Consider the following 14,801-nt stretch of genomic DNA (forward strand, 5'->3'; position numbering starts at 1 on the left):
CTTTTGGTGAAAATATTGACTGCGACGCGTTGTGAGCTTGGAGGTCGGCTATTTTCAGTACTTGATACCACTATTTTCAGTACTTGATACCACTTGATACCAAAAAAACACAAAACTAAGCATAAAAAAGGCATTACTGGAGATGTGGCATAACGGCATGGATTTCTACACAGAGAGGGCAATTATTTCAACATAAGATGCTGCATTCAAGTTCATGAGAGTTTGAACAAGGCAATGCTCTTGAATGCTGCCTTCAGGTATGGCATGGAAAGGGGGGCATTTGCATTTCTTTCACCATAGTGAAAACAGCTTTCATGGTCTGGAGATAGCACTTTTTACAGACTGATAAAAGGGCAGGGGCACAAGCCCCCTTTCGTGTCTATGTGTGCACGTGCCTGCCAAGGGCCATGCCTGACTGGAACTGACACAAGGGACTGTCCACTGTGACATTTGAAGGGATTGACATTTGGAAGGCTTTTATTTTTTTTACTCCTGAAGCCACAGAGGCTGCTGTGGTATTATTGTCGGCCCAACACTCTGTTCGCCACAACTTCTGTTCAGGCAACATCACTTTTTATGGGGCGAGCTTACAATAAGATGCCTGAGCTCGTGTCAAAGGCCCCCAAAATTATGTATTTGGCCCGTGATTCACGTCTGTATCCTGTCACATGAAACTGACCATGATAATGGAGGCGCGTTACAATGATTGTTCGTTACATTCACCCATTCATTCGCACAAAGATGGCCAGAGAGAACGTTAAAGAGGCAGGGGCTGACATTTCTAAAAGGGTGTTTTAGGTGAAAATATCGGAAATAGCCGACCTCCAAGCTCACAACGCATCGCGTTGTGAGCATCATAGTTTCGATGCTTGATACCACACTAAACTAAGCATAATCAAGTGAATACTGGATACTGTATGTGGTAACGCCACAGCATGGATTTCCACACTGAGAGGGCAATTCTTTCAACATAAGATGCTGCATTCAAGTTCAGGAGAGTTTGGAAAAGGCAATTCTCTTGAATGCTGATATATGGCATGGAAAGGGGACATTTGCCATGGTGAAAACTGCATCCATGGTCTGGAGAGGGCACTTTCACAGACAGGGGCTCAAGCCCCCTTTAAAGTTTACAGTTTAGGCATTTAGCAGACGCTTTTAATCCAAAGCGACTTACAATAAGCAGATAATACATCACTATAATAAACAAGATAACATGTCAGAACATCAGCAACAATATAACAAATGCATATGCATCCTTTGATGTCTATGTGTGCACCGTGAGATGGGCAGTATTTGAAATACATGTATTTGAAATACGTATTTGAAATACTTTTTTGTATTTTGTAATTTGTATTTGGCTGGGACGGAAAAAATTGGATGTAATTTGTATCAAAATACTTTCAGGTCTAGTATTTTCTGTATTTGAAATACAAAATACTTTTTATGTAATTTTATTCTCAAATGGACACATTTTAAACATTCACAAAGGTTTAAACTGTAGGGGGAAAGACACATTTTCTTTCAATCTAATTTGCTGTTGGTTTGTGTGTGATACAGCCATAGCACTTGACTTTGGTTTGCTTCAAATGTATTGTGCATTATGATTACAATTTCGAATTACTTGCGCGCAAGTACTGCGTTCATCTGCGTATGTATGTAGGTTGGTAGGTAGGTAGCTGTGTGTGTTTAAGCATGTAGCACAATAAGGGACCAGCATTTCTGGCAATGTCATCATTAACAGCCAATGAGGGACCAGCATTCCTGGTGATGTCAGTGATGATATCACTGGCATCGCCAGTGGTGATGCCAGTGTTGAGCGCACCTCATGGCGCGCTCTGCTGGCGTGCAAGCAGGCCATACATGGCCTACTTGTGCACAAGGAGCAAGTTGGCACCTCAACAGAGTGCAGTTTTAGTAATTATAAGGCTGGCAGAGCGGGTTTTGCACTCTATGAAGTACTGGCGCAGAGGCAACTGTGCATTCAGTCTCATGCCATAGTTCCTTTAGAAGATAACGGTAAAGTGGGTTCCAGACGATACGCGGTCACCGCCTCCTAGTAATTCATTTTCAATGAGAGGCGGGCGGCTATTTCCGCGCAGCGAAGTTTTGAGGCGGCAAGGCGAGCGGGCGCAGTCCCGTGAAAATCCCTGCGAGCGTGCTCGTTTGTGCATGCGTACATGGGCAGTGAGAGTTGGATTGTGTTCATCTTTGTGAAATACCTTGTGGCGTTTACTCACTGAGCAAGTGTGTTTGTGTCTCACCGCGGTGCGGTAACCCAAGCGGCAGCCGTAGCGTTGACCGCTTATCGTGTGGAAGGCACTTCTGGCCTGAGCTCTCACACACTGGCACACAGTGGTAAACATTTAGGCAGCCTGCTCAAGACTAACACCATAGTATGGTCAATTTAAGTGCCTTCCACACGATACGCGGTCACCGCTATGGCTGCCGATTGGGTCAGCGGTTACCGCACGCGGTATTTCACAAAGATGAACACAATCCATCTCTCACCGCCCACATATGCATGCACAAACTAGCACACTCGCGGGGAATTCACGGGACCGCGCCCGCTCACCTCGCCAGTTAATTTAATACTTGGCAGTCAATCTATAAAAGTACTAATCATTGCATCAATTTTTATAAAAAGTATTTATGTATTTTCAAAATACAAAATACGTATTTGAATCTTAAATACATTTCTCTGGCCTGTATTTATATTTCGTATTTTGATACATTTTTTGACCCAGTATTTGTATTTTGTATCAAAATACTTTTCAATGTATTTTCGCCCATCTCTCTGCCTGACGATGGTGGAGGAAACCATGCCGGCACCAACATGGGGTTCAGAGTTCAGACTCAGAGTCTTGCTCAAGGACGGGATCGAACTGAAACGGCCACTCTACCTCCTGAGCCACTGCCGCCCCTGATGATACTGACATCACATTGCCATGATACTGACATTTGACCAGGTTAAATTAATTAAAGGGAGGGAAAAAAGTCTCAGATGAAATTGAAGAGGTGGTGTTAGTTTTGTACTTTTTGTTTTCTATGTGTCTATATTTAAGATTACTCTAATAGACCACGGGTGGGGTTGTAATGTGCAAATTTGCCTTCCCTGTGTATTTTTGGTTTCTTCCTGAAATTTGGAAGCCTCTGAGTCAAAAGGCCCAATTGAAATACATTGATTTAATGACATCATAATATCATCCCCTCCCTTTTTACCACCCAACACTGTGGCTCCTAGTATAATCATAATACCTGATCATCATCATGTTTTAAGGGGGAAAAAATCATGGCACCCCACTTTGAGAAGATGTGCACTTGATAAAACCGACCCATGGAGGTCCGTCTTTTTAGAACCACTGACTTGAGATGTAATTATTTAAACCATAATAACTTTATGAAGGTAGCACGCAGTCAGACAGTTGGTTTCCACTGATCATCCATGCCTCCAAATATCTGTCATAAACTGGACACAAACAGGAAACTATCTGCTGTGCTTTATTCAAAAGTTCAGGAAACACGTTTGATATTGTTTTAAAATTGCACTTGGTTTTCAAATGAAAAGCTCAATGAATGCATTGTATACAAAAGGAAGGGGAGAGCGGTGTTAGGGGACAATGCTGACCCCTAGAGGGTGGTCAGGGACACTCCAGTAGTTCATTGAAACCAGTGGTGGAAAAAGTACTCAAATGTTTTACTTAAGTAAAAGTACCAATACTGTGATGTAGAAATACTCTACTACAAGTACAAGTCTGGAGTACAAAAGTATTGGTATCAAAATGTACTTAGAGTACCAAAAGTAAATTAAGACAGAATGTCCTATGCTCACAACGCCGAGGCGGTGTGAGCATGTAGATCTGCTATTTTCACAATTTCTGCCTCTAATATTTGACAATTTGGCCAATGTTTAATTTGTCATTTTAAAGGTATTAAAAAGTCCTTAAATTGTCACTTTAGAAATGTGCAGATACCCTTTATACACTTAAACGTTACGTTGGTTCGTTTACTGTTGAGTGAGAAAACAATGTTGCACATTAAGTTAATCATCTGGGGACCCCCCCAGTTGACAGGTTGAGATCCACTGTTCTAGAAGACCTGTGGACGTCTTTTGAATGCTCCCAGAGAATATTCCGCGATTCTACAAAGGTACGTAAAAAAAACACACTCTAAATCCCAGCAGTCAATGTGTAAATGACAATTTTTTGGTGTTAAAAAGTCCCTTAAATTGTCACTTCACTGTCATCTGGGGTTGAGAACCACTGCCCTAGAGCAGAGGTCTTCAACAGGGGGTCCGGGACCCCTAGGGGGTCCTCAGTTACTACAGGGGTCCTCCAAATCTTTGAGTGATAGAAAGTTTTTTTCTCCTTTTTTATATTTTATTAACCACTTGAACCCTATAGTGTCCATATTCTGAGAACTATAGTCAAAAATAGCCAATCTACAAGTTGTGAGCTGGTAGTTTAAAGACATTTAAAAGACATTTGGTTCCATCTGTATACTGTCAGAGTTACTGTACAGACTTGTATGGGTCAATTTAGACCCCTCTAAACGAACCCACAGAGTCCTTGGAATCCACTTTGAGAACCAAGCTCACAACGCCTCGCGCTGCAAGGCGTTGTGAGCTTGTAGGTCGGCTATTTTCGGCAAAGAGCTTTGGTGTAGAGGGGGAAAAGAGCAAACTAAGTACAGAGTGAAAGGTCAGGTTTATTAAGTATTGACGGTTCAAGTGGTTAAATATCTGAAAACACAAATCGACATGAATCCAAAATACACTGATGATTGTGCTGTCAAACAATGAAACTATATGGAATCTATGAAAAGGTTGTGTGGGGGTCCCTGCTTCATCTGTCTCTCAACTAAGGGGTCCTTGGCCTGAAAACGTTGAAGACCCACTGCTCCTAGAGTGTGGTGAGGGGTTGTTGGTCCTTGTCCCCAGGGCTGTCTGGCGGTGGGGGGGAGCGCCGCGGGGCCAACGAGCCTTGTGACAAACTGCCCAGCACGGACAGGGAGCCGTCCTCCACCGAAGCACTGGAACCTGGGGGAGGAGGGGGAGAGAGTGAGTGACCGACCCACCAGTGGTGGAAAAAGTACTCAACTGTTTCACATTGTACGCTTGTATTTTCAAATGACCGGTATATACTGTAGATGCCTGAAGTGGGTATTCTTTTCAATAATAATCCAAATCTACAAAATAACTAGTACCTAAACTAAAACTATAACTTTCAAATAATTGTAGTGGAGTAAAAGTACAACGTTTGACTGTAGTAGAGTAGAAAATTGGAAATATGTTAAAAAATAAATAAACCATGATTAAGGTTTGGCAAGATGTTAGGAAATATTTGTGCGATACCATCCCCATTTCTCGCTTCAGCCCGATTTGGGGGAATGAGGCATTTACCCCGGGTAGGGCGGATGGAGGTTTTAAGCTTTGGGCTGGAAAAGGAATCAAACAACTAAAAGATGTTTTTGGCAAAAATAAGACTCTGCTTTCATTTGAAGAACTTATGGCTAAATTTAATATTCCTAGAACACATCTGTTTACATTTTTCCAACTTAGGGACTTTATAAAGGTTAAACAAGTACAGTCTCTGACGATTCCTCCTCTGTCGATAATAGAAAGAGCTCTCATCAGGAATCCCTTTGAAAGGGGCATCATATCTGGGTTTTATACTCTCCTGGTGGACCTCTCTCCCGAAACATCTGAATCTAGATTTAATGCCTGGAATTCTGATTTACAAGGGGAGCTAACAATGGATGAGTTTAACACAGCCTGTGAGGAGGCTCAGGCACAGACTAGTAATACTCGTTTAAAATTGCTGCAATACAATTGGCTGATGAGGGTGTACATCACGCCAGAAAAATTAAACAAATTTAATTCTAATATCCCAGACACTTGTAACAGATGTAACAATGATAAAGGCACTCTGTTCCATTGTTTGTGGGCATGTCCAAGAATAAAGGAGTTCTGGGAGGAGGTTAGGAAGGAGTTACAACGGATACTACTTATTAACATTGAGCTTGATCCAAAACTCTTCTTGCTTGGCCTTTACCCAATCGGCCATAAGATAAAAAATTGCGAGATAACATTTCTGGATCTTGGGTTCCTACAAGCCAAAAGGGTTATCGCCCTTTCATGGAAAAGGACAGGGAAACCTAGCATCGCTCAGTGGTTTAAGGAACTATCTTGATGCCTTCCTTTAGAAAGAATTACATACACTCTCAAAAACAAACAAGAGCTGTTTGAGAAAATATGGGGAAGTTTTATTCAGTATGTTAAGGGAAACGACCTTTCCCATCTGATGGAGGAACCAGGAGTGGGGTAATTGTTTCTTTGTTTTGTTTTGTTTTGTTCTCTCTCTACAGTCATTTGTCTGGCCTTGTGGCTTATGAATCGGGATGTTGATGTGATGTGCGTGCTCTTTGTGTCATGTTTATTTTGTATTTTTGGGGTTTTTGTTTTTTTGTGGTTTTTTTTGTTTGTTTATTTTGTCTGAGCTTTGCTCTTGTTATGTTGTGTGTGATGTTTTGTATGAAAAAAAAGAGAAAATAAACATATTGTTTAAAAAAAATAAAAAACAAAACAAACACAATTGGCCCGCTGGGAGGGTGGTGTCTCTGCATGTATTCCTGTGTGAAAATGGTTTTCAACAGGCAAACAGCAAAAAAAAAGTAATCTTCCTTCAAAAATCAAATATGTCCCTTAATAAATGCAAAAATTAAACTGCACGCATTGAACATGGAAAATGCATTAATAAAGCTCAGTGTGCTGCTCTATGATCCTCACCAATCACTGGATTTCATAAGTTAAAATGAGAAAGTAAATCACAGATCACAGAAGACACACAGGTTTGCCCTTTACATCCGTGAACATGTAGGCTACACTGCCTCCCACCTGGCTTGAAAACCCCTGTTTTCAGAGTTCACCTTCGTTTAACCATTTTTCGTTACGCACCAATGCACTCGCAGTGCATTGTGGGACTTGTAGTATTATGGTGGTTCGTGCAATATGCCAGAGGGCCTGTTCTTATAGTAATTAAATATCACCCCGCGGGCCAAAGATAATTAATTCAGGGGCCTGATTTGGCCCCGGGGCCTTGAGTTTGACATATATGGTCTACATCCCCCCGGTGGGGGCTCCTCACTCACTGGCAGGTGAGTAAGTAGGATACAATAGCAGGGGCAAATGTGTGGGGGACGGAATTAATTGCCCACAACGACTAAATTGAGGAGGGTACCCTGTTACTGAACTGTACTGTAGTGCTTTAACATTTCATCAAGAAACATGCGTGAGTGCGTGCGTGTGTGTGAGTGCGTGTGTGTGAGTGCGTGTGTGTGAGTGCGTGTGTGTGAGTGCGTGCGCGCCGCTGACCAGGGCGTCTGCGCTGGCTCCTGGCACTGTGGGGTCGGACGGGGGTTCCGCTGCGTCCGGGAGGCTCGGGGAACCCCAAAGACTTCTGGGAGTTCGGACGCGTCAGTCTGTCTTTGCTCTTGACGCCTGCGGTCATCGTCAAAGGAGAGAGAGAGAGCAAAGAAAGAAAAAAAAATGGCATCTCAGGTCAGTGGTGTAAAGTAACTAAGTACATTTACTTAAGTACTGTACTTAACTCTTTTACCGCTTTGGACGTTCCCGTTCGCCCCATTTTTCCCGGCGGCGCGTTGCCAATAGTACGTTCTTTGGCTCGTTCTTTTGTACCTTGTTTTGATGTCTGTAAACTGATGAGGGGTCGCGCGGGTGTGTACAGTATAAGCATCTCCTGTAATCCTGCTTTGAAATCTCCACCTCACGTAAACATCAATAATGTCCAAATTCACTTCTTGGCTGCTAGCTGTCGTTCTATTGCTCTGATGCGACTATGCGCCCTGAATGTATGGAAGCTGCAGCGGCCCATTTCACATTAATTCTTGCATGAGGCTGCCCTCTACTGCTAGTATAGCCAAAGTACACCTATTTAAGGAGAAAAGAAAATAATAATGATGAAAAAAAAATGAATACATCTTTGTCTATAACATCGCAAAGGTAAGGTGCTTTTGCTGGCACAAAACCCAATAAATAAATAACAACATCTGGCAGTAATACAGTTGTACAGTTTTGAAGTACTTGTACTTTACTTGAGTATTTCCAATTTCCAAAGAATGATCCTATCACACAAGGATATCTGGCGGCCCCCCTGTTGTAACTAAGGACCCCCAGTTGAAGACCCCTGCTTTACCCCACTGGCAGGAGTCATACGGTACATACTGTCTCTGGGAGAGATGGTAGGCAGCCGGCTGTCCGGAGCGGCGACGCCCCCCGTGTTGAGCCGACCTTTATAGATGTGTCCATCCAGGCCGAGGATGGCCACCTCCTCCGGCTATTAGGCAACGACAGCACAGAGGGACAAACAGCTCAGTCCTTAGCAGGGGGAGTCATTCATTTTTTAAATGTTTCCGTTAAAGAGGCAGTGCCATAGTTTTGTACTTGTTCTGGTTTTCATGTGTCTAGGAGGTTGACAGTACTTCATTAGACCCCATGGTGTGGTTGTATGTTGTATGTATTGCCTTTCTATTTGGGTTTTAGTTATAGGCTGCCACCTTGTGGGGTCAAACGTGCCAGTCCAAAAACACACATCACAGAATCAACCCCTCCCCTAATTACCATTCACCCAACATACGTGGGTGTGGCTAACTTCAGCTGGGTCACTACCCACCATCCACGCATACCAATGAACTGGTGGGTGTGGCCACATAAAAACATAATTTTAACTCTTTCTGTACACTTTTTTGGAAAGAATCTTCCTCCTAGTATAATCATAATACCTGATAATCATGTTTTAGAGGGGGGGAAAATCATGGCACCACCTCTTTAATAATATTTATTATACAACAGGTACTGGGCTCTCAGTGAAAAACAGGCTCTCCAAACGTGCATGTAATGAGCACTTCTGCACGGTCTCATCAAATAAAGAAGAAATCAGCTGCGTTGGTGATGAAAGAGAGCAGGCGCTCCTCGCTCCCCACACTATGCTAGGCGGCTAGGCTTGCAGTTTTCATGTGAAGTTCAGGGAAATTGTTGCTAAATGTGGCATAAAAAAATTACAAATCACATATCTTAAATACAATAAAATGAAGTTTTTTAGGGCAACAGTTGTATAATAGCAATATTACACTCAAGGGTGTGCATGTATCTAATTATTGTACCTTCTGCGCTGCCTACGGGCACTTGCTCTTCGGGCTCGAGCCTGCGGCAACGCAGTCGGTACAATAATTACGATACATGCATACTCTCTCGTGTAATACTGCTTAAAGGGAAGAGCACCCATTTTCAATATTGAAATATGTCATTAATATAACTTAGAGGAGTTGTGTGGAAATAGAAAAAAAGTTCCCCCCCTTTTGTGTTGCCTAGAACTGGAGGATTGATTTGGGGGTTTGTATTGTAAAGTACAATGTGTGATGTCATCAAGTTGTAATTTACAATACAAACCCCAAAATCAATCCTCCAGTTCTAGACAACACAGAAGAGAGGGGAACTTTTTTTTTTATTTCCACACAACTCCTCTAAGGTACTGTATATTAACTCTTTGAGTGCCAGCGCCCTCTAGGGGCCAAAGAATGCCAGCGCATCTCTCATAGGCGAGCGCTTTAGCTTCCAGGACTTCACCTTCCAGGACCTGACGTGCTCACGTTCATGCACGGCATGGAAATGTCCCGGATGAAGATGCTAACAGAATGGCTATTCCCATTTTGTCATCTAAAAGATCATTTTTGGGCGATTTCGCCGTAAATAAACCTCGCGCCGCTTCCCTAAAACACAAAAAAGAGATATAAGCCTTTAAAGATGCGGTCTTTCATTGGATTAGGCGGAGATTGGCGATTGCGTTCGCAAATTACGGCCGGCCGGGAGGTTGCTAGCTTTCGGCTAGTAGCTAGAAAAATCAGGCCAGGCTTCAGAAGGCCTCTTATCATTTTATTCATTTAATTAAATAAAGCCGAACTACTTCGGGATCGGCACACTCGTGTACTCATCGGAAGCGGCGCCGAACATCGGGTGAACATTGGGGAGCTCAAAAATGTATTTTAAACCATTTTTAATGGAATATATCTTCGGACAGAGTAGAACGGCTAGCTGGCTAGCGGCTAGCGAGCCAGGACCACCCACGACTCTACAAGCATTAATAAAAAAAAGATTGTATTGGATTGAAATAAAGCCGAACTAGTTCGGGATCGGCACCAGATGAGTTAATGACATTGTTCAATATTGAAAATGGGTGGTCTTCCCCTTTAAGTATAGACAAAAATGTGTCTCTTCGGTGTGGCATTTGACATTTTTAATTGAGAACTACTGTTGTTATATTGCATAATTGCGACCGTAGGTCGCAGATTAGTATGTGAACGGTTACAGCTTGTCCGTATCTCTAACGCCTGTCACTGTGGTTCTATGGGTTTGCTGCTCTGACGTCACTGTGATGTCAGGGGAACCACTCTTAACCAAATGGGTTTGCCACTCTGGCTTCACTGTGATGTCACAATAACATAATCCTTTTTTATGCCTATATGGAGTTTCCTGATGTCATCAATATTAAGCCCATATCTAACAGGACTTCATATGGGAATGCCCATATATGGAGGCCACATCAGCCACATACAACACTAACGGCTGTTTCTACAGACAGGGATCTCCATGTATGGGCATAAAAGGGTATGATGTCTGATGTCAAAGACATCATAGGACTTCACATAACGAATAACTGAGTAAGCATGTGTGGGTTCTAACAGTACATGGATCTCCACATATGGGTACCAGGGGTCTCCATATATCGGTAATTGGTCCGATATACATCAAGCCAAGAATTGGCGTGACCTCGCATGTCGCCCTGAGGCGTCTTACTAGTAATAATAATATAGTTACAAGTTCCTCCTACCAGCTGAGAGGGAGACAAGGGCTGGGTGTCCACCTCGGCCTGTGGGACAGACATTGTTGATAGTTAGGAACAAAATGGACTTTGAAATATAACATAATAAGTCATGTAGGCCCTATGTCACAGTATATACACAGACAAACTAGGTTTGTTCATTCAAAGGAGTGGTTCATAAAAATAAAATAAAAAAACGCGTCTGTTTGTCCTTTCCTACCGGCTGTGAGGACGGCGACGGGGGCTGCGGTGGCGCCCCCTCCTGGAGGCTCTGCTGCAGGACGTGCGTGATGTGCTGCAGCCGGGTGGTGCAGCGCTGCTGGGGGAGGGTGAGCGTGTGGCTGCCCCCACAGCTACGCGACACCGCCAGGTAGCGGTAGTCTGACATCTCTGGGATGCGCTCGCTACGGTAGGTAGGTAGGTAGATAGACAGACAGACAGACAGACAGACAGAGAGACAGATACCGGTAGGTAGATTCAGGGGTGTCGCACCAAATTCTGGGCCCTGGGTACAAGGATTCACTGCGGGCCCCCCATGACTGTTCTTCATACGGGGAGGGGGTTTAAAGGACAACTTTAGTTTTTTTACAACAAGGGTTCATATTTTAGATTGTAATTAAAGAATATAAAAGATGAGTGTTAAAATGATTTCATTTACTTCTTTCTATTGTTTTAGAGATTCTTATTTCAATGTTTGGGGCATGCGTACAAGTGGCTAAATATGTCATTTTACACAGAATAAGCCCATTCCCAAGATACAACGCAACCTTTCATGGTTGGATGTGACTTATGGGGGCTAGAAGTGTTACTGTAAATAGCAATAAAGAAACTGCTGGCTTATTGTGTCTAAAAAGACATATTTAGCCACTTGTACGCATGCCCCCATGCGTACGCATACCCCACATTTTAGCACGGTAAACGCTATAAAACAATAGAACGAAGCAAATGAAAACATTTTCACACTCATGTTTTCTTTTCTCTAATTACAATCTAAAATATGAACCCTTGTTGTAAAAAAATAAAGTTGTCCTTTAACCCATTTAGACTGGGAACGCATTGTTTTGCGATTTAACTATTGAAAAATAGCAGATATACAAGCTCACGGTGCCACGCAAGCTTTACACCACCGCATTTCCTTATGTCATTACTTCTAATTCCACTTGTTTAGCCTGTATCCTGTAAGAGTTCTCTCTCTTGATTGGATACAATTGGTATCCTGAACTGAACAAACACAATGATAACTTTAACTACTACAATGCTGGTTAACACTTATTTTAACTAAAGAAAATCACTTACCGTGCCTTTATTTTAATAGTCTAAAATTGTGCATTCTGTAAGAATAATCTATATGTTTGGTGATGTCCTCTTTATTGTGATTCAGTGACCACAAAATACACTAAAAGCTTAGATTTTTTAAGCGTCTGATTTTGAAACGTTGGCACCATCTGCTGGCAAAGACCAGAACAACACATACAACAGACTGCAGTGAAGTGGATGTGTTGTGTCGGGTTATTATGGATTCCACCAACACTCTAAGGTAGACCCGCCTTACCTGACTGACTGGCTTCCTAGGAGGCATAGTTTTACTGAGGTTAGGGTTAAGGTTTAGGTTTAGATACAGTTTAACCGAGTTTAGGGTTAGGTTAAGGTTAGGTTTAGGCATAGTTACAAAAACGCTATTGTCAATCACAGCAACTATACTAGCACAGGGGCCATATTGGAGAGAAGTTGGGTCTCTTCTCACTTCCTCCAAAGGTGTTACCAATGATACTAATGAAGGCTCTGTTCCATTTCATGGAGCACAGTGGTTCTCCAACATTTTATTTGAAGGACCCCCATAACTCTGATGGTGTACAAATGGTTCCATTTGTGCACTCCCAGAGTTACACACCTTCTAAGCTGCCATTTGGAACCCCCTCAAGACACCATGAGGGTCCCTGCCTGGACCACACTTTGGGACCCACCGGTGTAGCACAGTGTTTCCAGTGAGCCAACATGCACAATATCAGCACCTTTTTTGTTTGACCAGAATGGAACAGAGCCTTTATTAGTATCATTGGTGACACCTGTGAAGGAAGTACGGAAGGGGCCCAATTTCTCTCCAATTTGGCCGCTGTGCATAGAGGCAATTACGGCAAGTCCAAGACGGATATATAGCAAGACACGGCAATTCTGGTTTACTTCTTGTATCCGCATGATGTGGGTGGACACCTTTTTAGGAGGCAGAAGTGCGTTTAGAGGCTATTCATTTCCAATAGGAGAGCTAACGTGAACACAGCTTCTGAACTATTCTTTAAGTTTAGCCCCATGGTCACCGAACTAAATACTGGACCTGATCGTCACAAGCCACATAATATTTCCAAAATGTTCATACTAAAATGTCTTTTTTTCTTCTTCTTTTTTTCCCCTTTTTTCAAGGAGGCTATTTGTAGGCTTTGTACACATAGTTCAGTGACCGTGGGGTAAGGCTGGGCAATATATCGAAAATATATCGATATCGAGGTATCAACATGCAAGGTATACACATATCGACGAAGACTGCTTGAAATGAGGTATTGGTGTATGTGTCCAATTAATTAACAGACACACTATGCGTGCACCGGTAGCACATGCATGCAAAAAAGCAGTCCATCTGTGACCGGGTTATTTCAATAAATTGATTGGAAAATGGAAATAAGGCATTTCATTTATTTATTCTGTGTGTACTGTGCAATGTGCATGCATGGATATGCTATTCATTATCTGGGTTAGACAGGCAGTGAACCTAAAGCAGAAAAAACATTAAAAACTATATAATGCAATTGTTTTTTAATAATATCGCGAGTAATATCGATATCGAGGTATTCAACAACGTTATCGAATATCGAAGGTTTTCCTAATATAGCCTTACCGTGGGGCTAAAGAATGGTTCAGAAGATGTGTTCATGTTAGCTGGTGCCATGGCATTGGTCCGACATGGCATTGTTCCTATCGGTACATCCCATTAGTCCGAATCTGGTGAATGTTAACCTGGTAAAAATACTATGCCTAAACCTAACCCAAACCCAAACCCTAACCTCAGTAAAACTATGCCTAAACCTAACCCTAACCCCTAACCTCAGTAAAACTGTGCCTAAACCTAACCCTAACCCCTAACCTCAGTAAAACTATGCCTAAACCTAACCCTAACCCCTAACCTCAGTAAAACTATGCCTAAACCTAACCCTAACCTCAGTAAAACTATGCCTAAACCTAACCCAAACCCTAACCCTAACCTCAGTAAAACTATGCCTAACCCTAACCCTAACCTCAGTAAAACTATGCCTAAACCTAACCCAAACCCTAACCCTAACCTCAGTAAAACTATGCCTAACCCTAACCCTAACCTCAGTAAAACTATGCCTAACCCTAACCAAAGTAGGACTAATGAGATGGACTTATGGGCAGTCCCCGTAAAGAATGTCGCACAAGTGGCTCCAACCAGGTTGACCTATCTTGGTATATTAAAAACCTTTGGGCGGGTCTTAGGGAGAAAAGCGGTGGCATCCATGTCTGCTCTCACCTTCTCAGGTGCTGCTGGTGGACATGCTCCAGGTCATAGACAGTGTAGGGCCTGCTGGACTTATGAGAGGGCAGGCCAGGTGCAGCGGGGATGGACACCACATGACTTGATTACCCCAACAGAAAGAAAGAAAGAAAGAAAGAAAGAAAGGAAGAAAGGAAGAAAGAAAGAAAGAATTGTAGTAAGTGAACAAGTCTGCAGACATTTTAAATCATTGCTATGTGAATCCTCTGCCTAATGTATGCTGTCTGTCAGTATCATACACTAGAAATAGTGCACTGGTTCCCAAACAGTGGGTCGGGACCCATTTATGGGTCAAGGACCAATTCTTTTTTTGGGTCACGATTCATTATTATTTTGAAATTAAA

The 14,801-nt window shown here is 42.6% G+C and overlaps 1 protein-coding gene across 1 annotated transcript in view; it reads right to left on the bottom strand.

The window, feature by feature from the left end:
- Positions 1 to 4,021: 4,021 nt before the first annotated feature.
- LOC308283075 (uncharacterized protein) overlaps positions 4,022 to 14,801 on the bottom strand; it is a gene marked incomplete at its 5' end in the record, with an annotated part of 64,027 nt that continues 53,247 nt past the window's right edge. Inside the window, 6 exons of the mRNA XM_080723465.1 lie at positions 4,022 to 5,035; positions 7,370 to 7,495; positions 8,240 to 8,351; positions 10,902 to 10,940; positions 11,113 to 11,296; positions 14,434 to 14,538. Coding sequence (XP_080579591.1) covers positions 4,899 to 5,035; positions 7,370 to 7,495; positions 8,240 to 8,351; positions 10,902 to 10,940; positions 11,113 to 11,296; positions 14,434 to 14,538 — 703 coding nt within the window. The 3' untranslated portion in view covers positions 4,022 to 4,898. The remainder of the gene's footprint in view (positions 5,036 to 7,369; positions 7,496 to 8,239; positions 8,352 to 10,901; positions 10,941 to 11,112; positions 11,297 to 14,433; positions 14,539 to 14,801) is intronic.

This window comes from Nannobrachium achirus (genome assembly GCF_963921795.1).
Source record: "Nannobrachium achirus genome assembly, chromosome: 4".
In the NCBI taxonomy this organism is placed as follows: Eukaryota; Metazoa; Chordata; class Actinopteri; order Myctophiformes; family Myctophidae; genus Nannobrachium; species Nannobrachium achirus.